Consider the following 22,083-nt stretch of genomic DNA (forward strand, 5'->3'; position numbering starts at 1 on the left):
CGGAGCTTAGTTACGGACATGACTGCACGCCTCAGCGTCTGCAGCATTGCAGAATCATCTTTCTATTATTAGAGGTTTTTTTAAGCCTCCACGTGATGCCATCTAGAAATTCTCGTACAAATTAAAAACATCGGGCCATCAATCTGACAACTCTAATCACATTATTGAATATTTATTTTTTCTAATAAATTATCCACCTATGCTATTATAAAAATAGGTTAAATTAATCTCTAAACATATACCTAAATTACCTAGTCCTGAACGGGCTCTTAGAATCTGCTGCTCTCTATTTTATAAATAAACAAAATCAAATAAAATAAACATCTGACGGCCGTTAACAGTGGGACCCACGCTTCTGGCTCAGGTGCCTGACCAGCTGACCGTTGGAGCTTTCTTCTTCAGTTCTTCTCCTGAAAAGACGACAAAGCCAACGGTAAAGTCCAAAACAGAAGATACTCGTGTCGTGCTCCCCGGCGTCCCCGCCCAGCCATTGCTGCTGCCATCGCCACCCAGCAGAGCCAATCGCCGTTACCAGACAGGCTAGATGCCAGTCAGAGGAAAGCAATAACGCCGCCAGCCCCCACCTCCCGAACGTTCGAGCCCAACGGCCACTTTGATCCCGTGCTCGTCCTCAGCCTACTTAAACGCACCGAGCCCGCCTCCAGGGGCACAGATCACGCCTTCTGCTTCTCCTCTGCCTCGAGCTCTCTCCCGCAACATCGCCCCTTCTTGCTCTTCTCCTGCAATAGTGCAATGGCGTCAAGGGCGGCGCTCCTCCTCTGCGCTTCGGTGGTCCTCGCCGTGGCGGCCGCCGCCGTGGCCAGGGACTTCGTCGTCGGCGGCGCCGACGACGCCTGGAAGGCGCTGGCGCAGCCCGACGCGCTCACCAAGTGGGCCTCGATCAACCGCTTCCACGTCGGCGACAACCTGGGTAAAGGATCCCTCGCCGTCGACGTTTTCTAGCGTAGCGAATCTGTGGGTCCAAGAATCGCAGAGATTTGCTGCTGCCATTTCAACCGTGTTTAATTTCTTGACCTCCTCTTCTTCGCGGCCGCGCAGTGTTCAAGCTCGGCGGCGCGGCGGACGACTCGGTGCTGGAGGTGACCCGCAACGACTACAACCGCTGCAGCACGGCGGCCCCGCTCGCCACCCACAAGGCCACCGCCGGCGGCGCCGCCGCCACGGTGCCGCTCCCCCGCTCCGGCCCGTACTACTTCGTCGGCGGCGCCCCAGGCAGCTGCCAGAAGGGCGAGCGCCTCCTCGTCGTCGTCATGTCCGAGAAGCACGGCCGCGGCCGCCTGCGTGGCCTGGCGCCGGTGCTGGCCCCGGCGCCCGCGCCCGAGGCTGAGTCCCCGCTGGCCGCCAGCTTCATCGGGGGCCCTGCCGCGGCGCCGGCGCCGGCCACCGGGGCCGCCGGGAAGACGGCTGCGTCTGCCGGGACCGGCGCTCTGCTCCTCGGCGCCACCGCCGTCCTCGGGGCCCTGCTGGTTGGGTGGTAGTGGAAGTGAAAGCGTTTTGTGTGCGGTGTTTGGGGAACAAGGATAGTTGCTTGCTGTTAAGCTCTATGGAACAAGGATAGTTGCTTGCTGTTAAGCCATGATAGGAGAGTTTTTTGTGGGAGATGATCAATCATAAATGGATAATTCAAAGATTATGTTGCAATCGAGAGTCGACAAATGTAAGGAGACACAATTATCGATCAGGTTAATCGATGATATGAAGTTGTGAGACAACGTGCAGCCTCTCCTGACAATATGCTATACTGGACACAATATTCAGTGAATCGATGAGACAAATGTAAGGAGACAACAGTTATCGATCAGATTAATGGGTGATACGAAGTTGTGAGACAACATGCACCCTCTCCTCACAATATGCTATACTGGACATTCTTGAAAATTCAGTATTGGAAGTCAGCTTTCAATATAGCAGCACATTGCCCCAACTGACTGATCAAATTCTACTGACATGATTGCAAGGTACAAATGGAAATAAAATCTTATTTTACATTTATCTGTCACACCACCCTATCAGTAACCATTTCAAGAGCTGCTAGTCTGCCCCAAATCTCTGATAAACTTTGCGAATGCCTCTTTAGAAGACCCGCCTTCCTTGATAGCCTCCAAGGCCTTCTCCTTGGTGACCGCGAGCCGCTCCCTCAGCATCTTCCCTTCCTCAGTGTCCATCACCAGCCTCACCTTCGCCTCCACCTCCTCCGCCTTGACAAACTCCCCGTACCCTTCCATCTCGACCGCGATCTCCATCTCCTCCACCAGAAACGCCTTGTTCATACTCTGCTCCGCGTACAGGGGCCAGCATATCATCGGCAACATAGCCATGATTGCCTCCAGCGTGGAGTTCCACCCGCTGTGCGTCACGAACGCGGCGATCGCCTCGTGCTCCACCACCTCCGACTGTGGCGCCCAGTTCTTCACCACCATGCCCCAGCCACTCGCCCTCTCCATGAAACCCGCCGGAAGCAGCCGTTCCAAGTCCGGCTCGGGGAACTGGCTCTGTTCTTCCCGCGGGGACACCGCCCACAGGAACCGGTGGCCGGAGCTCTCTAACCCGCGGGCGATCTCCTGCAGCTGCGCGGCCGAGAAGGCGCCCATGCTGCCGAAGCAGAGGAACACGACGCTCCGCTTGGGCTGCGCGTCCAGCCACGCCAGGCACTCGTGCCTCTCGCCGCCGCTGTCTCCCCTGCTGCCGCCGTTGACCAGAGGCTCGATGCAGTAAACTCTCGGCGTCGGTCTGCCGGGCGCGCAGACGCCGTCGTGGAGGGCCTTCAGGGCCGTGGGCTCCAGCCAATCGAAGGTGTTGACCAGCACGCCCGCTCCCTTCGCCATGCGCTTGAGCTGGTAGAGCCGGACCTTGGTCGCTTCGCTCTCCTTGTCCTGCACCGTCTGCAGCATGTCCGCCTCGCGGATCGGCAGCATGCCGGTGTTGGAATATTTGGGCCCTTTTAAACTCTTATTGACCAGGTGCGTGCTGAATTCAAGACAGGGGTTTTGTACAATGACACAGTACAACAATTTTGAAAAGGGATGTAGTGATCGAAACTTGAACCCTTGTATATTGTATAGGTATGCCATTTTAGCTCGCACCACGGAATTACGATCACGTGGTTCGACTCTGCGATTACTTGCACGCAGGCAAAACTTCTTCATGAAAGGTCAAAAATAGACTTTTATTTCATCAGCCTGTTGGGAATGTAGGTGTCCGAGAATGAAAGCTCGGCAACAGAGACCTCCCAAGTTTGATGAGCCAGGCAGTTTCTGTATTCCATGCTTGATAGGGCGCTAGAACCAAACCACTCACAATGTAAATTTAAATAATTCTAATAAAATCTCAAAGGCCCATTAGTGCAAAGGTGTATGGCAATAAATTAGTCTCATCTTGCCAATGGAGGTGCAGGAAATCGAATTTAAATAGTTGGATGCTCTCAATGCTCTTTCAAGTGTGGGTGAGAGGAAGAAGGAAGAACGCGCGCTCGCTCGCTACGTGTGCGTGAATAGTCCGCCAAAATCCGGTCCAATCCTTACGGGAACGCGGCTTCCTTTTGCAGATTTATTTTGCCACTTTGAATCTGTTACGGATTTCACGCACGGAATTTTTGGAACTCGTAACTGACTTGGTTTTTGAATGCTAAAAACCCTAGCAGTTCCTTCCTATAAATACGTACGGGTGCCGGCTAGAAACAGAATATAACAGAAGACGCACAATACGCCTCGACCTACCTGTTGCGCCGCCGCGTACGCTACTTTATCCCGTTCGTCGGCGTGCACCGGCGATTGGGAGAGCAGGTCTCCGGAACCTCGTCCTCAGCGATCCTGCACCGGGAGAGGGCGAATAAGGTTTTTGGGAAGCGCTCTGCGCGACTGCTCAAACGCTTTCACATCGCTGTCCTCTACGTCCTCGTCGCCAAGGCTCATCTTCCTCCTCGTCAGTGGGGCGCGACTCGGCGTCGTCAAGCGCGCGGAGGTGCTGATCGTCGCCGTCGTCTTATTTATTCCGGACAGCCTAGAGATGTACGATTTTCTATTCCTAACTATGTCTTTCATACCTAGTATGATCTGGTTAGGATTGATTTTGCTGCTACAATATTTTATCTTAAATCACTTGATCAGCATGTTTACATATGTTCATTTTCTGTACGCAATTTTCATCATGATCATGATTTATCTTCGGATTAATTTAAAACTGAAACTCTTATTTATTCCATCAATCCAAAAATCTTATTATAAGAATTTCAGTTTCATGGCTGGATTTGTTGATGCTCTGAGGCCCGAGAAGTTTTCTGGCGAGCACTTTAAGAGATGGCAAACGGGAATGATTCTGTGGTTCTCTACCATGAACCTGCTGTGGGTGTCCAAGGGCAAACCTGAGGGGCTTCTTACCCCTAAGCAGGTGTCAGACTCGGGGCCACGGGACTGTGTACATAACGTAGTTTAAAGAGGTTTAAGAGATTAAGTCCGTCTTATCTCTTATTTATCTCATTTATCTCTTATTTATCCAGTTTAAGTAGGAGATAGAGCTAACCGATACAGAAGGAATCTACTCGAGATATGTTCTGGTACGATTCCTTAGCTGGTGTTGGTTAGTATCCTTGTAACCCTGGTCTCTCGGATATATAAGGGAGGACAGGGACCCCTCTCAAAACACGATCTCCAGATCATTCTACACCAAAGGCAATACAAACCACCATACAGGACGTAGGGTATTACGCACCTAGCGGCCCGAACCTATCTAAGCTTTGTGTTCCTTGCACCTTCGAGTTCCTGATCTCGGCGTCTCCTCACCCAAAACTTACCACCTTGGGTATATCCCTCAGTGGGCAGCCGGTAAAACACCGACAACTGGCGCGCCAGGTAGGGGAGTGCGTCGAAGATCCACCGGCGAGCTCGATGGCATCTTTCCGATTCCCCAGGTCAGTTCCCTCTCAGGGCACGATATTTGTTTTTGGCTCGTGGGTCTGCATCGCAGATGGTGTGGGCGATTTTTGGTGATTCCTCGTCGACATGAAGCCAAAGACTCCCGCGGCGGATCCTCACAGTGACCTCGACAAGTTCGTTGATGATCTCGACGACCTGTCGATCCATGCATCCGCTGCGAAGATCAAGATGGAGTCAGCTCTCGGCTCGACTTCATCAAATGCTGCGGCAACTTCCCTTGGATTGGAATCATTCCAATCTAAGGACTCATGTAACCGATCTCAACTCGGTTTACGGGGCCTGGCCACTGATCTTCAGGAGGCCAGCGTCTCTAGGTCCCTTTTCGTGCTAGAGAAGGACCTGGACTCTCTGCTCCAGGTCGAAGGGCCTGAAGCCACAGCATGCCAAGGGGCTTCGGGTTGTATTGGCGCCAGTGATCTGATGATGAAGCGTCCCCCCATCAGGGAAGACTTAAAAGTGTTAATTTATCAGTCCCAGGAGGCTGATAACACTTTTATTACAACAGATGGTACATCACCGTACAACTCTTCGCGGTAGTGGGCAGTGAAGCGCCACTATCGCGAGGATTACAACTAAAACCCACACCACTACACTAGTTACGAAAAGGGAATCATCAGAGTCTTGCGCCATGCGGAATCCAACGGTGGCCTCAACCACAGGCAAGACTGGGTGCAGGACGAAACCCTACTCGTTGTCTTCGGGGACGTAGTCTGGGTCTTCCACTGTAAAAGTAAGAATGGGGTGAGTACAAACGTACTCAGCAAGTCCAATCACACCCACGGAGGGGGTATAACAGAAATTAATGCAAAGGACAATCCAAGGGTACGGTTAGGGTTTGTTTGCGGAAAACTCGGTTATATGCAAAGGTTCGTTTATAAATATTTTCAAAACTAGTTTTCAAACACCAAAAAGCACGTAATGTTGATCCACACAGGATCCAAGTTTTAAACTGCTACCGGACTCCCCGTCCGCCGTAGCACACGGCACAACTGCCGGACACCTTCCAAACAACTCACACCAGCCCAACCATTCCCAGAGAGAAACACTAGTTATGTGACCACACCATAACTTGCCCAATACCGTGGGCACGGCTATTCGAATAGATTTTCAACTCTGCAGAGGTGTGCAACTTTACCCACAGGTGGGGTACCACAGCACGAACACCTTAGTGCCGGTGCAGATCCCATCAAAGCCCTTACCCACCTTAGCTAGATCTGACTAGCCACCACGGGATCTATCAAGGGGTCATTCGACCTATCACCGAGGTTTAACCGGGGCATAAGTCACACAGAGCTTATCCCGTCTCCTTGATCACCCGTTGCACCCAGCTCTCCTGATGGCTATCAGACTAACTAGTGGGGTTAGGCCAAGCCGTTGCCCATACAACGGTCAAGTGGTTTGCACGATAGGAAGCTAGGTGAGACGACACATCAACTCGGTCCTTAGGGGTGACAAGATGGATATCTCCCTTCCACGCTCAACCACACAGGTACGAGCACACCAACGGCAATTCACACAGAAATGCCATCCATCCCGTCTAACTCACTTTTCAAAACCACACTTTATCCCTTCCCACACGTACACACACTTTCTTTGCAAAACCAGGTGGTCAAGGTATGGTTATCACAAGTAGGGGTGGCCATCCTACCATGTTTTCGGCACACAAAACCATGCAATTTTATAAAACAGGCCTCTGGGTTGTGTTTATAAAAACTAGGACAGAAACATGCATCAAAGGGTGGAGTTGAACTTGCCATCGTCAAGTCCTTGCGGAAGGTCCTGATCGAAGTACTGTCCCTCGGGTTCGGGGTCGCAGAACTGGTCCTCGGTTGCTTGGTCGCAGTCGGGAACTTCTTCGTTCACTCCGTGTCCTACGACGCAAACAAACATACATACAATCAAGCGAAAGAACTAAAAGCTTTTATCGTTGGGCTTGAATCGGAAATAATTTAGTTACGGAGTTAGGGGTGATATCTTTGGGTGGTTTCTTAATGGCATGACTAAAACTATACTAGAAAGGGCGTGGTAAAGTTTCGGGTCGATCGGAGGTCGTTTCGCACATAAAATGACGCGCTAAAGGTGGTTTCAGGGGTTAAGCGGGGGGTCCAGGGGCTTGTTTGTAAATGTTCGGAAAGAGTAAGGACCTATTTACGAATCCTAGAAATACCCTGAGCATGTTAAAATGTGTCGAGTATAACTAGGTTTATGTATCGAGGGCTCAAATTGAAATAACAAACGTGCGAGGTTTCTTTTACAAAAAGGAAGTGGATAGGGTGCTCCTAGAGAGGGGGGGCTTCTTGGGAAAAGAGGGAAAAGGAGGGGGCTGTGGGCAAAATGCCCCTTCTTCCTCCTCTCCCGTGCAAAACAGAGGAGGGGGGAGGCAGGGCGCCGGCGGCGGCCCGATCCGGCCGGCCAGGGCACGGCGGCGGTCCGGGGGTGGGGGAAAAGGGAGAGGGGCGCGTGGGGATCCCATCCCCGGCCTCACCTCGGGCTGAGGTGGAGCGTGGGGGCCGGCCGACGGAAGAGGGCGGCGGCGGTCGCAGGGCACGGCGGGACGGCGCCGGAGGTGGGGGAGGCGAGCGGTTAGGCGGCGTGGTGGGTTGTGAGGGTGCCGGGGGTGCCGGGGGCCTATTTATAGGCGCCCAAAGGCGGCGGGTGGTAGAGGCCGGTGGAGGGGCCGGCGAGCGGCGCGGGGCGCCTTAATGGCGGCCACGTCGTGGCGTCCGTGTCGTCGAGCGGCGGTGCGGGCAGCGAGGCCGGGGCGTCGCGACGGTGCGGGCACGTGGGGCGGCGCTGTGCGGCACAGGGCGAGAAGCGACGGCGCGCGCGCGGGCGGGACGCGGCAGCGGCGAGCGGCGCGGCACGCGCGGGGACAGGGCGCACGCGTGCGCGCGCGGCGCGGCGTGTCGCAGGTCCGGGGCGAGGGTGTGCACGTGGGAGCAGTGGCCGGGCCGGGCGCCAGCGGCGGAGAGGCGACGGCGCGCGCGGCGGGGCGACGGGTGGCGCGGCGAGCGGCGTGGCCACGCACGGGGAGGCGCGGGCCAGAGGCGGGTCGCGAGCGGCAGGTGGCACGGCGCGGCGTGCGGGGCACGCGGGACACGCGGGGCGGGCGCGCGTGCGCAGCACGGCCGGGGTAGCGCGGGCGCGCGGCCGGCCGTCGTTCGGGCATGCGGCAGGGGAAACAGGAAAGGAAAGAGAGAGGGAAGGAGAGGGAAAAGAAGGAAGGAAAAAGAAGAAAGGGAAAGAGAAAAGAAAAAAGAGAGAAAAGAAATGGAAGAGGGAAAAGAAAAAGGAGAGAAGGAGAGAGAGGGAGAGGGGCGCGTCGGCGCCGGTCGCGGCGGCGACCGCGGCCGGTCGGCCACGCGCGCGCGGGATTCGCGCGCTGCACGAGGAGCGCCGGCGCTAATTGCGGCGGGCGGTCGCGCGTGAGCGACAAGCCATCGAGCGATGCGGAACGGAACAGCGATCCGGTTAGGGTTAGGGTTTTGAAATTGAACCGTTTTTACGAATTACTCTAGCGCGTGAGCGGTGCGGGATGAAACGGCGGTCAGGCTCGCGTCGGCCGTCAGTGTGACGGTGAAACGGAGAGAGTTAGGGTTTTACGACGAATACATTTTCGGTCAGGACACCTTAACGCGTAGTTTAAATTTGAAATTTTCAGGGCGTCACAAACCTACCCCACTTAAATGAATCTCGTCCTCGAGATTCGGCTGGTTCCTAAATAGATGGGGAAATTCCTTCTTTAGGGCCTCTTCGCGTTCCCATGTCGCTTCTTCTACTCCATGTCTGCTCCATTGAACCCTGCATATCCGTACTTCGGAGTTTCTTGTCCTTCTAGTGACAGTGTTGTTATCGCCGTATTTTGACCGGGCCAGAAGTGGGCCATGGAGCAAGATGGGCTTAGAAGGCAGTCGTGACAAAGCTTGCAAATTGGGCCCTGTGCGGAAGATGGAGGCCATAAGGCCGTGTAAATTAGGAATAAGAAGTTAAGATTCGTGTCGTGTTAGGTTAGGGTTAGTTAAAGAGAACAAGTCCGCGGACTATAAATATGTATCATGAATAAACAAAAGAAGAATCATTCATCATCAACTCTCGGCGTATCGCCTCCCCTGTTCTAGGGTTTTCATCGGGTAAGTGCTATGCGACCCCGATCACGTTCTGCGTGATCGGGGTAGCGTTACCTTTGCTCGTTCGTTCATGCGTTGCTCGTGCTGAAGCCTTGTAGATGGCGAGTAGCGTTGTTTATCCTGGCATGCGTTGAGTAATCTTTTCCTTTGTGCTTTAATCGTGCTTTATATGTTACTCTCGCATGTTTGATTGTCGTGTTCGTTCATGAATACGATGGTTTTGTCTTGTTTCGTAGTTATCAGTAGATCCAATCTGTTGTGGCTGGTTTCTATTCATCTAGAAGCTTGGTTCGATATATGCATGATTAGGCCTTGCAAACGAGTTGAATGATCCGATAGTATACTCTATATCGGCTTGTCGCTTGAATGGAGGTTGTGTCAGGGATCGGCTTTCAGTTGTTTCCTTGCTCTCTGTTTAGATCGTTTTCTTGATGCTTTTGTGTATTTGTTAGGCTCAATTACGTGTAGGATGTTCCGATCATGCAGTGAGAGCTTAGTCGTCGTAGATTGGATCAGATTGTTATTTATGAAGCAAGTTTTATGTGGACATATATATGTATATATCCCTATGTTGCCCGTCCCAAAGATCCGATCCGGTATTGACACAATCGGCTCTTCATAGCCGATACCGGGGAGGAGGTAATGAGCCGATCACGGCTCGGACTAATCTTTACATATGTTTGTGCACGCAGGAGTTTGACACGTCACACCTTCCTGATCGGGTGTAGGATCAGGTGGCACGCCTAGCGACTCTCAGCCAGGGCGCGCGCCAGATCACTGGGCCATTGACCGAGGGACCGGGGCCCACCAGCCGTCCCGGAAGCCTCCCGGCTCCTCGTGTTGCCTGTCGCTGCCCGCCGGCGGGTTTTGACCGACAACACATTCTGGCACGCCCGGTGGGACGTTCTTCATCGACTTCGTCATCGTCATCGGCATCATCTTCATCGACTCCGTCGTCTTCGTCGACTCCGTTAGCGGTGATCAACAAGATGGCAAGGGAAGATCCGATTACTTACGACGAGCTCTCTGCTGAACACTAGCAGAGGTACGATGAAATCAAGACTCAGTTTGAAGCCGATCTCATCGGCTCTTTCGAAAGGACTCGCAACCATGGTGTCAGGTGGAAGGGATTTTCACCTGAAGGTGCTCTTGATGGGGTGGATTTATCCATTCCGTCTGAAGATCGTACTAGAGCGCTGCGGCAGGAAGTGAATTATGCGGTGGCTCATTCATTGCACCGACATTCGGAAAGTTTGGTTAATGCTTTTGAGCGTGTGGCTCTGCGTGTGGTCCAGGAGATTATGAAGCATCAACATTCCCCAACTGGACCTACCTTGGGAAGTCATAGAGGAGAATTGCCGTTCCAAACCAGACCACCACTACCATATACACTTGCAGCTGCAGAATCCCATGGTGCTCCAGCTTATGTAGTTTATAAAGAAGGTGGTGATCCCATGGATCACCAGTTTTTCAGCGAGCCACCTAAGGAGATCCCACATGGTTATGTGTGTATGTATATACCGGACAGTAATAATCCGGTACATCCTGTACAGAAGACAGTTGGAGGGGTTTCTGGAGCTGACGCGGATAAGCAAGCTTGGCTAGCAACTTATGCCACAGGGCCGAGTCATGACAGTGTGCACTCGGCCCCCGGGTTACAAACGGCGGAGCAAATTGGTGCCATCCTAAGGGATCAGTTTGGTATTTTGCCGAAAAGGAGAGCAATCGGCTATACAAAGCCGTATCCAAGCGATTATGACCTAATTCCATTGCCACCCAAGTATCGGCTCCCTGAGTTTACCAAATTCAGTGGGGCAGAAGGTTCTAGTTCTATCGAACATGTGAGCCGATATTTGGCACAGTTAGGCATGATTTCTGTATCGGATCCGTTACGAGTAAGGTTCTTCTCACAATCGCTTACAGGATCGGCCTTCGGGTGGTATACGTCATTGGGTCCTGACTCCATCCGTACATGGAAGCAGTTGGAAGAACAATTTCATATTCAGTATCATTCAGAAGCTGCAGAAGCAGGTATTGCCGATCTGGCGCAGATGCGACAGAAGCGTGGAGAAACCGTGGCAGAATTTATTCGACGCTTCAGGGAGATGAAGAACAGGTGCTATTCAACGCGGATCTCAGAAAAGGAAGCTGTGGAATTGGCATCTCTGGGGTTATTGAAGCCGATTAGAGATCTGGCTTTTCAATTGGAATTCACTTCGCTGGCACATCTCGTCCAGAAGTTGACGACGCACGAGCAGCGTCACCCTGAGCTGTATCAAGAAAAGTTCAAGCGCCAAGTAGCGCTAGCTGATACTGAAGAAACCGATGACTCCGGAGAAGAAGCGGAAGTATCGGTTGCAAAGTGGGCTCGTGGCGCAAATCCTGTATCGTGCAAGTGGGTAAAACAAGCAGGACCGGCAAAGGGGTTTGATTTTGATGTGAGCAAAGTGGAACAAATTTTTGACTTATTGTTAAAAGAAAAGCAGTTGAAGTTTGCAGAAGGATACAAACCCCCTACGGCGCAGGAATTGAAAGGAAGATCATATTGCAAGTGGCATGATTCTTTTACCCACAGCACAAGCGATTGTAAGGAACTCCGTCGGCAGATCCAATCGGCTATTGAACAGGGCCGATTGATCCTGGGCCAGACCGCCATGAAAGTTGACACTCAGCCGTTCCCTGGTGTCAATATGGTGGAAAGTACCGATCGGACGGCAAGGCGACAACTGGACTTCGCACTAGGCATCAACATGGCGGGGGTGGCATCACGCCGCCAGATCAAAGATGGAGAGGCTGATTCGAGCAATCGGCCCCAAAATGAAAAGGATGAATATGTTACAGAAAGGCAAGTAAGGTACGTAAGGAATCAACGGCCAACTTCTTCTGATCTTCTCAGGAAGTACGAGTACCAGTACCAGCAGCGCCTCCATTGGGAATCTGAGGAAGAGGAGTATGAGCGCCGGACCGGGAAGCGCTTGAGGAAGCACGAAGAAGCCCGCGATCATTGGCACTGCCCGTTCTTCAGGTACTGTTGGGATTCAGGTATGAGCCGATTGCCTACAATCAGGGATTGCCCAGAATGCGGACCAAGGAGACCAGAAGCAAGGGATTCGGTTTTCCAGCGGATAGGACCTGCTCCAATCCGGCAGGTGCGGGTTCGGTCACCACAAAAGGAAGACGAAGAAGAAGACAGGTATCATCGTCCCCGTTGGTGCCCCGATGGACTTAGTCATTCCCAGAAGCGCAGGGTTCAGCGGCTGCGTAGCTTGGAAGAGGCCGAAGCCAAATACATCGAGACTTTAAGGAAGGCACGACCGGATTTGGCAGAACGAGTTCATTATGTGCAGGAAAAGGAGTCGCGCCCGCCCAGGAAGGAATGGCGGCCCAAGTCAACAAAAGCCGATAAGAAGGTATCGGCTGATGCACATATGGTTTTTGTGCTTCCTGCAGAGTTCTACGCGAGGCCCCAGGAGGAGCCGTCGGTAGCCCAACTCGATTTGGGACCTCGGCCGGTGATATTCGAGAAGCCGCAAGCCGGCCTTGTTCTTTTTACAAAAACTTGGAAAATAGTGGGATGTATGGAACGGCCGACCTTAAGGATCGGCCGAGTTTTTTTATGCTGTGTCCTTTCTTCATCTGCAATGTTGATTTAACGGAAGAAGAAGGAAAGTTAGGATATGGTTTCACATCGGCTGATGAACTTGAGGAGATAGATATCGATCCTGGGGATAAGCCACGACCAACCTTCATAAGTAGGAAGTTACACCCGTCACTACGAGAGCCGATGATAGCTTTGCTGAAGGGATATGCCGATTGCTTCGCCTGGGATTACACGGAGATGCCTGGACTGGATAGGAGTATAGTAGAGCATCGGCTTCCCCTTAAGAGTGGTTTTCGACCGTTCCAGCAGCGGGCACGGCAGATGAAAGCCGAAGTCCTGGTTGAAGTAAAGAAAGAAGTAGAAAAGATGCTGGAAGCCGGATTTATCAGGACTTGCAGGTACGCTGAATGGATCTCGAGTGTCGTGCCCGTACAAAAGAAAGATGGCCGATGGAGGGTGTGCGTGGACTTCAGGGATCTTAATAGGGCCACTCCAAAGGATGAATACCCGATGCCCATTGCAGAGACATTGATCAATGCCGCCACCGGTCACAAGATTTTGAGTTTCACGGATGGTAATGCAGGGTATAATCAAATCTTCATGGCACCTGAAGATATACATAAAACTGCGTTCAGAGTGCCTGGAGCGGTGGGTTTGTTCGAGTACGTGGTTATGACTTTCGGCCTGAAGAATGCTTGCGCTACGTATCAGCGGGCCATGAACCATATCTTCCATGATCTGATCGGCAATCTAGTAGAAATTTATATCGACGACGTTGTGGTAAAGTCAGCATCGGTCGAGGGACATCTAGACGACCTGCGGCGGGTTCTGGAACGAACTAGAAAGTTTGGGCTCAGGATGAACCCAAAGAAGTGCGCTTTTGGTGTGTCGGCTGGGCAGTTCCTGGGATTTCTGGTTCATGAAAGAGGAATAGAAATTGGTCTAAAAAGTCAGGAAGCCGTACGCACCATGGTGCCACCCACCACCAAGAAAGAGCTCCAGCAACTCATTGGTAAGATTAACTTTGTCAGGAGGTTTATCTCTAATTTGTCTGGACGAATTGAGCCTTTTATGGAGTTAGTCAAGACTAGAACCACTGACGAGTTCCGCTGGGGGGCAGAACAGCAACGAGCATTTGAAGAAATCAAAGAATATTTGTCAAAACCGCCTGTGCTGGTGCCACCACAACAGGATAGACCATTCTATATATATTTATCAATGGGCAATACTTCTATTGCTTCGGTAGTGGTACAATTATATGATGGCAAAGAGAAGGTGGTCTTTTATCTCAGCAGAAGGTTGTTAGATGCAGAAACAAGGTACCCCGACATGGAAAAACTTTGTTTATGTTTATTTTTTACATGCACCAAGCTTCGCCATATCCTGCTATCGGCTGAAGTAGTCGTCATCTGCAAATCGGATGTCATAAAACACATGCTATCGGCTCCTATTTTGAAAGGCCGATTGGAGAAGTGGATGTTCGCGTTATCAGAATTTGATATCCGATATCAACCTGCAAGAGCGGTTAAAGGGCAGGCGTTAGCGGATCTCATTGCTGAGAGGGTTAACACCAGCATTGCAGCACTTTCTATACGAGCCTGGGCTATGTACTTCGACGGATCAGTGTGTGGAGATGGATGCGGCATCGGCGTCTTACTGGTGTCGCCTCGGGGGGCAACGTATTCTTTCTCGATCAGGTTACCTGTCGCCTGTACCAACAATCTTGCAGAATATGAGGCGGTATGAAAAGGTATGGAATTGCTTCTAGAGGCCGGAGCCGAAGCAGTGGAAGTTTTCGGGGATTCAAAATTGGTGATTTCCCAGCTTACAGAAGAATACAGGTGCGAAAGCGAGCTGCTGTTCCCAATGTGGGTCCAATGCCAGGAATTAATAGCGCAGTTCAGGTACATTAATTTTTATTGGATACCTAGAGCGCGGAATGCCGAAGCTAATGATCTAGCACAGCTGGCTTCAGGGTACAAAGCCGATGGGCCAGTTCATCAGGCGTATTTCCTGGACCAGGGAGATTGGAGAGCCGATATCTTCAATTACTTGAAGGATTCGGCTCGGGGGGCACCCAAGAGGATACGATACAAAGCTATGAAATATGTCCTCATAGGGGACGATATGTTTTACAGGACCTTGGAGGGGTTGCTGCTTAAATGTTTGGGGCCAGTTGAATCCAATCGGCTCCTGCATGAGGTTCATGAAGGAACGTGTGGGACTCATCAGTCGGCCCACAAGATGAAATGGCTAATTAGGCGATCAGGATACTATTGGCCTACCATGCTTGAAGATTGTTTTAAGTATTACAAAGGGTGTCAAGCATGTCAGAGGTTCGGAAAGATCCAGATGGTGCCAGCGTCCGTTATGAACCCCATCATTAAACCATGGCCGTTCAGAGGCTGGGGTATGGACATGATCGGCAAAATCAATCCTCCATCCAGCAAGGGTCATCAGTTCATTCTAGCTATCACAGATTATTTTACCAAATGGGTGGAAGCGGTCCCGATGAAGTCGGTGGCATCCAGGGATGTTATTCAGTTCGTCAAGGAGCACGTCATTCACAGATTCGGGATTCCACAGACTATTACAACAGATGGTGGCTCAGTTTTTATTTCGGAAGAATTCAAGAAGTTTGCTGCTGATATGGGAATCAAGCTGATTAGATCGTCCCCATATTATGCTCAGGCAAATGGACAGGCCGAAGCGTCCAACCAGAGTCTTATCAAGTTGATCAAAAGAAAGATTGATGAGTACTCTAGACGTTGGCACGAGGTCTTGTCAGAGGCACTTTGGGCATACCGCATATCATGTCACGGAGCGACAAAAATTTCTCCCTACCACTTGGTCTACGGGCAGGAGGCCGTGTTACCATGGGAGGTCACGGCCGGATCAAGGCGTGTGGAATTCCAGAATGACTTATCCGCTGAAGAATATGCTACTCTGATGAGCGATAATGTGGAAGATCTCACGGAACTCAGGTCACTGGAGAAGATCAAGGAGAATAAGGCTAAAGTGGCCCGTGCATATAATAAAAAGGTCAAGCCAAAGGAGTTTCAAGTGGGAGACTTGGTTTGGGAAGCAATATTACCATTGGGAACTAAAGACGCGGCCTATGGCAAGTGGTCTCCAAATTGGCACGGGCCGTACAGGGTTGACCAGGTCCTACCTGGGAACGCGTACATGTTTGAAGAATTAGACGGCGTCAAGTTTCCGGTAGCAGTCAACGGCCAACACCTGAAGAAATATTTCCCAAGTATTTGGGCTGACGAACAGTAAAGCCGATAGCACCCATCAGGCAAGAAGCCGATGCAACCAGCAGGTTAAGAAGGGGGGTGAAGGTTGAGTCGACGACGTTAGCATTGGCAAGACAGGAAACGGGAAAAGGGCCGATGAGCGCTGATCGGCCCGTACAATAATAGAAAGGATTAGAACAGCCGATGCGTTGCCATTGACTTTAGAAGCTTTTGTTTATGTCAATCAAAGCATCACGAATTATCAAACAGCCGATGTGCCACCATCGACTTTAGGTTCACTACATGGGTTCACCACATAAAGATACAAGGTTTATCCTTAACAGGACTACTGAAGAAAGGCGTCTATAGCAGCGATAGCATCTAGACGGATACGGTCGACCTCAGCAAGTACCGCCTCATCATCTTCGTCTGCCCCCGGCACTACTTGTTTGCTCAAGTTGCTCAGCTCGGCCAAGTCCGCCTTCAGCTCGGAAGTCAAAGCTTCTGCCTCCTGCTTAGAACCCGCAATGAGATCCTTTTCCTCCTGGATGCGCTGCTTGGCGGCCCGGACTTTGGCTTCAAGGTCTTCCAGTTCTTTTTCCAAAAGCCGAAGCCGATGGGAAGAAGCGGATGTGTCAACCTTCGCGTCGAGTGCGGCCTTCTTCTTGTTGATCGACTGACACATCTCAGCGATGATAGTCCTTAAGAGTGATTGGGAACGCCGAGTCTCGAGCCTGCGGCGAGCTTCTGCCACTTTTGCTTGGAAGGAAGAAAGGTATCCGGCCGGCAAGAGCTTGGCCTGGAGACTCACCGGGAGCTGGGAACTGACCTCGTCAAGGATCTTTTTAACTGCACTGGAGTCTTGAATCAGCGCGGAGATCGGACCCAACAGAAGCTCCTTCACGCGGAGGAGCCGATCGGCAGTGGTGGTCAGGCCCGAGGAAGAGTCATCGGCTTCCAATATGGTCGACCCAATCGTGGCAGGATCAAACGCAAGGAGTTCTAAAAGATCTAGGTTCTGGAGGAAAAGAGGGTAAGCAAGGTATTGCGGGAGAAGACCAAAGAAATTGCAAAGGAAAAGGGAAAGTCATACCTGTCCTGAGAAGGAAGTAGCGATGGCCAACGAAGGGACAATCGGCTCCCGGGGGCGCACCCTTTCCGAAGGACGAACGATAGTAGCAGAGGCCGCCTGAACCGCACCCTCGGAAGAAGAGGCAACAGCCGACGGGGCCACAGTCGGCTCCGCGAGAGGGATGGCCGATGAGATGGCAATCGGCTTCGCGGGACGTACCTCTCGTGCAGGGGAATCGGCAGTGGCCGAAGCGGTAGAGGATCCTTCCAAACAGGGGCCAGCGGGGGATGGAGTCACGGTCGGCGCCTGCAGGCTTGGTGAGGCAGCTGGGATAACAGCTGACGCAGAAGGATCCTCCAAGGTTGTTGCGCCCGGATCACGGAGAGCAATCAGGGCCCTGATAGGCGCATTCACATCCTCTGGCGCCTCTGAAGATGAACCTTTCTGGCATGGGGGTTCCTCCCCGCTGGAGACTTCCACAACGGCAGGCTGCAAGAGAAGAGAGTGCCGTTAAAGGAGACATGAACAAAGGCCCGATTGCAAAGCGAGAGGAGGGGTCAAACCTGGGCGACGACTGGAGATGAGGGAACAGGAGAAGACGGCGTGGCTTCCTTCCGGACCTTTCTGACCAGAATTTTCCTCGTTTTGGCGCGAGCTCGGGGGGCAACAGCTTCCAAAAGCCGTTTTCGCTTGGGGGTCAGCTTAGCAGTGCTCGGCTGAATCCGCATCACGCTTTTTGAGGGAGGAGGCTCATTCTTGCCGAAGAGAACCACAGGAGCAATCGCCAGGAAACAGAAGGGCGATCCATCATCGTTCATCGGCTCTGGGCCATCTTCTTGATGCAGAAATAAGGTGAATTCAGGAGGGATCCAGTAAAAGTTAAAAGAAGAAACACCAATCAAAGGCGGTACCTCTCCAGCCGGGATATCATACTCAGGATGGATTTGCTGCAGCATCGGGCCCAGAGCTCTTCGGAAAACGTGAGTTTTCCACATCGACCACCATCCCTCAAAGTCGACGGCCGAAGAAGTAAAGGAAAGATTGGTGGGAACAGACAAGGGAAGGTCTGTGAACAGACTGTAGCACCTCTGGGTGGTTAAGGCGTCAGGAAGGTCCACCCTGCTTGATGTCAACAGGTGAAGAAGGAAGTGGGGAGGCACCTGCGCAAGACCGAACTGCCGGGCTGCTACGACCGGCTGGTAAAACTCATAACCAGGCTTGAGGATCCGGTTGGAGGTGCTCATGCCAACTGGGAGGAGACAGGGCTGAACCATGATAGAGTAAAGGCGCCTGGTGTCGGCATCATAAGCAATGTCGGCCAGTCGGAAGGTAGCCGGGTTCTCAAAGAGCTCGGAATCGGCATAAGGAAGGAAGTTTGGGTTGTCAAGGCCTTTGTAGAAAATCCGGAACCATCGGGAAGCATCTAGAGGGTTCAGTTTCCCGCCAGGGAGACTATACAAGGCCTGCCCAAAACTAGTACTCCTAATCTGTCTCCCACTCAGATCAGAGAAGGAATTGCCGACTAAGGAAGGAAAATCAGGGTCAGAACTTTGGAAATAAAGACGAGCCCACAACTGGATAAACCACCATGGGCCACTGGTCCTGATTTTCTTCTGAGAAAGAAGGCTAGAAGTCATCAAATGGAGATATCTGTAAAGTTCCCCAAGAAATAGCTTACCAAGGCCAACAGATTGACCCCTGGCCAGCTCATAAGCCAAGGAGAGGTAGTTCTTGGTTGGAGCGAGGGAAGGGCCACAGAAGAGGAAATGTTCGAGCCATAGGTTCAGAAAGGCTGTGTGCTCCTTCTCCGATACAGGGCCTTTGCTTTTCTGGTGTTGGCTCAGGTATGTGCTCCAGTTAGTGCACTCGGTTTTGGATGACAGTTTATAAGGGACCACAGGGAGGCTGTAAGCAGAGGGGCAGGTTGATGATATGTCCAAGCCGGTAATCATCATAACATCTAGCAATGTTGGTGCTAATGGGCTGTGCCCGAAGAGAAAACAATTCAAGGCGTCAGACCAGAAATAGCCGATGGTCTTCAGAAGGTTCTCGTCTTTTTCAAGGGGAGAGAGAGACAGAGACAGAGCATCGGCTATCCCGATGGATTCCCATAAGGGCTGGTAAGCGCTCGCTACTCTGTTGTACCAAACTATCCAGTTTTCAGGTGGATTTGGCCAAGCGCGGAGGCTATCCGACCAAGATTCTAGGTCTATATCCTGACTCACAAAGGGGATCCGATTGGCTTCACAAGAGATCAAATCTATGGGTTTCTCATAGGAACGAGGCCCAAGGCAGAAAGAATTGGGGGAAGAAGGGTGCGGCAAGAAGATATCGGAAGCCTGAAAAACCCTAAGAAAAACAAGATTGCCGAAGGAGGAATTAATTAACCGCGCAGTAAAACTTGTAGATGCTGTGTTAAAATTAATGGGGAGTCGGAGTTCACCTTCAGACCAAAGACATCGGCGGCGGTGCGCGAAGACTCCGCGATCGGGAATCTTGAATCGGGATCCTGGAGGGCGGATCTAGGTTTGGCGGCGCAAGATTGGATATGTGTCTCAAGGACAAAGGGGGATCTTGCGGCTAGGGTTTGTGAGCGAAAAGGAGATCGGAGTTAACCTCCAGATGGTTGCGCTGGTTTGAAAGGCCGGCAGAAGGAAAAGTAAATTGAAGAGCGATTTCAGATCCGTATTGGTATACCCTAAAGCCGATGCGTTGCCATCGGCTCTTGAACAAATTATTGTGCACAAAAAAGAGGAGTTAATACGAAGACAGATTCCATTCACAGCAAGGTGGAAAAACAAAAGAGGGGCTAACTACTCCTAAAGATAAACTAGCAGGGACACCACGATCTACCACCAGTGCACATCAGAGGCCTTGCGGCGCTTGGACGGTGGAGCAATGCTGGTGCCGCTGTTGCTGCTACCGTCGCGGCTATCGCGTCGTCCCCGCCACTGCTGCTGGTGAAGCCGTCATCATCGTCGGCTCCTTCGCGGCCGTCGGAAGTGTCGTCCGATGACCTGTCAAAGAAAAAGGTACCTGCCATCGGATCTTCCTCGGAGGAGATGGAATCGGATTCTTCCTCTGAGAGAGAAAGGTCTTCTCCCCAAAGGGCATCGTCTTCCTCTTCTTCCAGCTCGGCTCCGAGGAGAAGTGCGAGATCCTCGCCATCAGTTAGAGAATCGTCGTCTTCAGACTGGTAATGGAAGTCCCACTCCACCGCGTCCCAATGCAGGGGAGCACGGACCTCATAAGCGGCGATGGGGTCATATTCTGGAGTTGGTTCTCGTGTTGTTTCGGATTCGTAAGAGATAATAGAGGAGGCAGAGGAGGAAGAGGCCATGGTAAAGGAAGGAAGGAGGAGTCGGCGATGGTCGTGAGAGAAAGTGGTTAGAGAAGGTGCTGGAAACCAGTTTATAAAGCCAGCAAGTGGGTGAAATGAATCGGCGCCGTAACGGTTCCCTAGGAGGCCGACGCAGAGCCGTCACGTCCATCGGAAGCCGAAAGGGCAGGGTTGTACGGATCGGAAGATGAAGGGTCAAGGCGGTGATGATTTCGGAATTATCATTACCGAAACCAGGGGGGCATGTGTTATCGCCGTATTTTGACCGGGCCAGAAGTGGGCCATGGAGCAAGATGGGCTTAGAAGGCAGTCGTGACAAAGCTTGCAAATTGGGCCCTGTGCGGAAGATGGAGGCCATAAGGCCGTGTAAATTAGGAATAAGCAGTTAAGATTCGTGTCGTGTTAGGTTAGGGTTAGTTAAAGAGAACAAGTCCACGGACTATAAATATGTATCATGAATAAACAAAAGAAGAATCATTCATCATCAACTCTCGGCGTATCGCCTCCCCTGTTCTAGGGTTTTCATCGGGTAAGTGCTATGCGACCCCGATCACGTTCTGCGTGATCGGGGTAGCGTTACCTTTGCTCGTTCGTTCATGCGTTGCTCGTGCTGAAGCCTTGTAGATGGCGAGTAGCGTTGTTTATCCTGGCATGCGTTGAGTAATCTTTTCCTTTGTGCTTTAATCGTGCTTTATATGTTACTCTCGCATGTTTGATTGTCGTGTTCGTTCATGAATACGATGGTTTTGTCTTGTTTCGTAGTTATCAGTAGATCCAATCTGTTGTGGCTAGTTTCTATTCATCTAGAAGCTTGGTTCGATATATGCATGATTAGGCCTTGCAAACGAGTTGAATGATCCGATAGTATACTCTGTATCGGCTTGTCGCTTGAATGGAGGTTGTGTCAGGGATCGGCTTTCAGTTGTTTCCTTGCTCTCTGTTTAGATCGTTTTCTCGATGCTTTTGTGTATTTGTTAGGCTCAATTACGTGTAGGATGTTCCGATCATGCAGTGAGAGCTTAGTCGTCGTAGATTGGATCAGATTGTTATTTATGAAGCAAGTTTTATGTGGACATATATATGTATATATCCCTATGTTGCCCGTCCCAAAGATCCGATCCGGTATTGACACAATCGGCTCTTCATAGCCGATACCGGGGAGGAGGTAATGAGCCGATCACGGCTCGGACTAATCTTTACATATGTCTGTGCACGCAGGAGTTTGACACGTCACACCTTCCTGATTGGGTGTAGGATCAGGTGGCACGCCTAGCGACTCTCAGCCAGGGCGCGCGCCAGATCACTGGGCCGTTGACCGAGGGACCGGGGCCCACCAGCCGTCCCGGAAGCCTCCCGGCTCCTCGTGTTGCCTGTCGCTGCCCGCCGGCGGGTTTTGACCGACAACAAGTGTCTAGAATTTTGACCGGTACCTCCTGGTATCGCAGATCCGGCTGCAGGTCTATTGTTTCCACTGGCACATTTTCTCCCTCGGGTACTCTCAAACACCTTCTTAATTGCGAGACATGAAATACTGGGTGTATATCTGACATTTCTTCTGGTAACTCCAGTTGGTACGCTACTGCTCCGACTCTCTTCAGAACTCGATACGGTCCAATGTATCGAGGGGCCAATTTTCCTTGCACTTGAAACCTTCGCGTTCCTCGAATGGGTGAGACCTTGAGATATACAAAATCGCCTGGGTTGAAACTTATTTCTCGCCTTCTCTTATCTGCGTAGTTCTTTTGCCGAGAT

At 51.7% G+C, this 22,083-nt stretch overlaps 2 protein-coding genes across 2 annotated transcripts in view; one reads left to right on the plus strand and one right to left on the minus strand.

The window, feature by feature from the left end:
• Positions 1 to 706: 706 nt before the first annotated feature.
• LOC112874522 (early nodulin-like protein 1) lies at positions 707 to 1,753 on the plus strand. The gene is made up of 2 exons (XM_025937894.1): positions 707 to 931; positions 1,060 to 1,753. Exons 1-2 carry the CDS (start codon positions 754 to 756, stop codon positions 1,497 to 1,499), a joined length of 618 nt encoding a protein of 205 aa, XP_025793679.1. The 5' UTR covers positions 707 to 753; the 3' UTR covers positions 1,500 to 1,753.
• A 289-nt stretch (positions 1,754 to 2,042) lies between these two features.
• Positions 2,043 to 22,083, minus strand: part of LOC112896517 (anthocyanidin 5,3-O-glucosyltransferase-like) — a 42,828-nt gene continuing 22,787 nt past the window's right edge. The window contains exon 3 of the mRNA XM_025964521.1: positions 2,043 to 2,988. Coding sequence (XP_025820306.1) covers positions 2,043 to 2,988 — 946 coding nt within the window. The remainder of the gene's footprint in view (positions 2,989 to 22,083) is intronic.

The sequence above is a fragment of the Panicum hallii genome, chromosome 1 (assembly GCF_002211085.1).
Source record: "Panicum hallii strain FIL2 chromosome 1, PHallii_v3.1, whole genome shotgun sequence".
NCBI classification, from domain to species: Eukaryota; Viridiplantae; Streptophyta; class Magnoliopsida; order Poales; family Poaceae; genus Panicum; species Panicum hallii.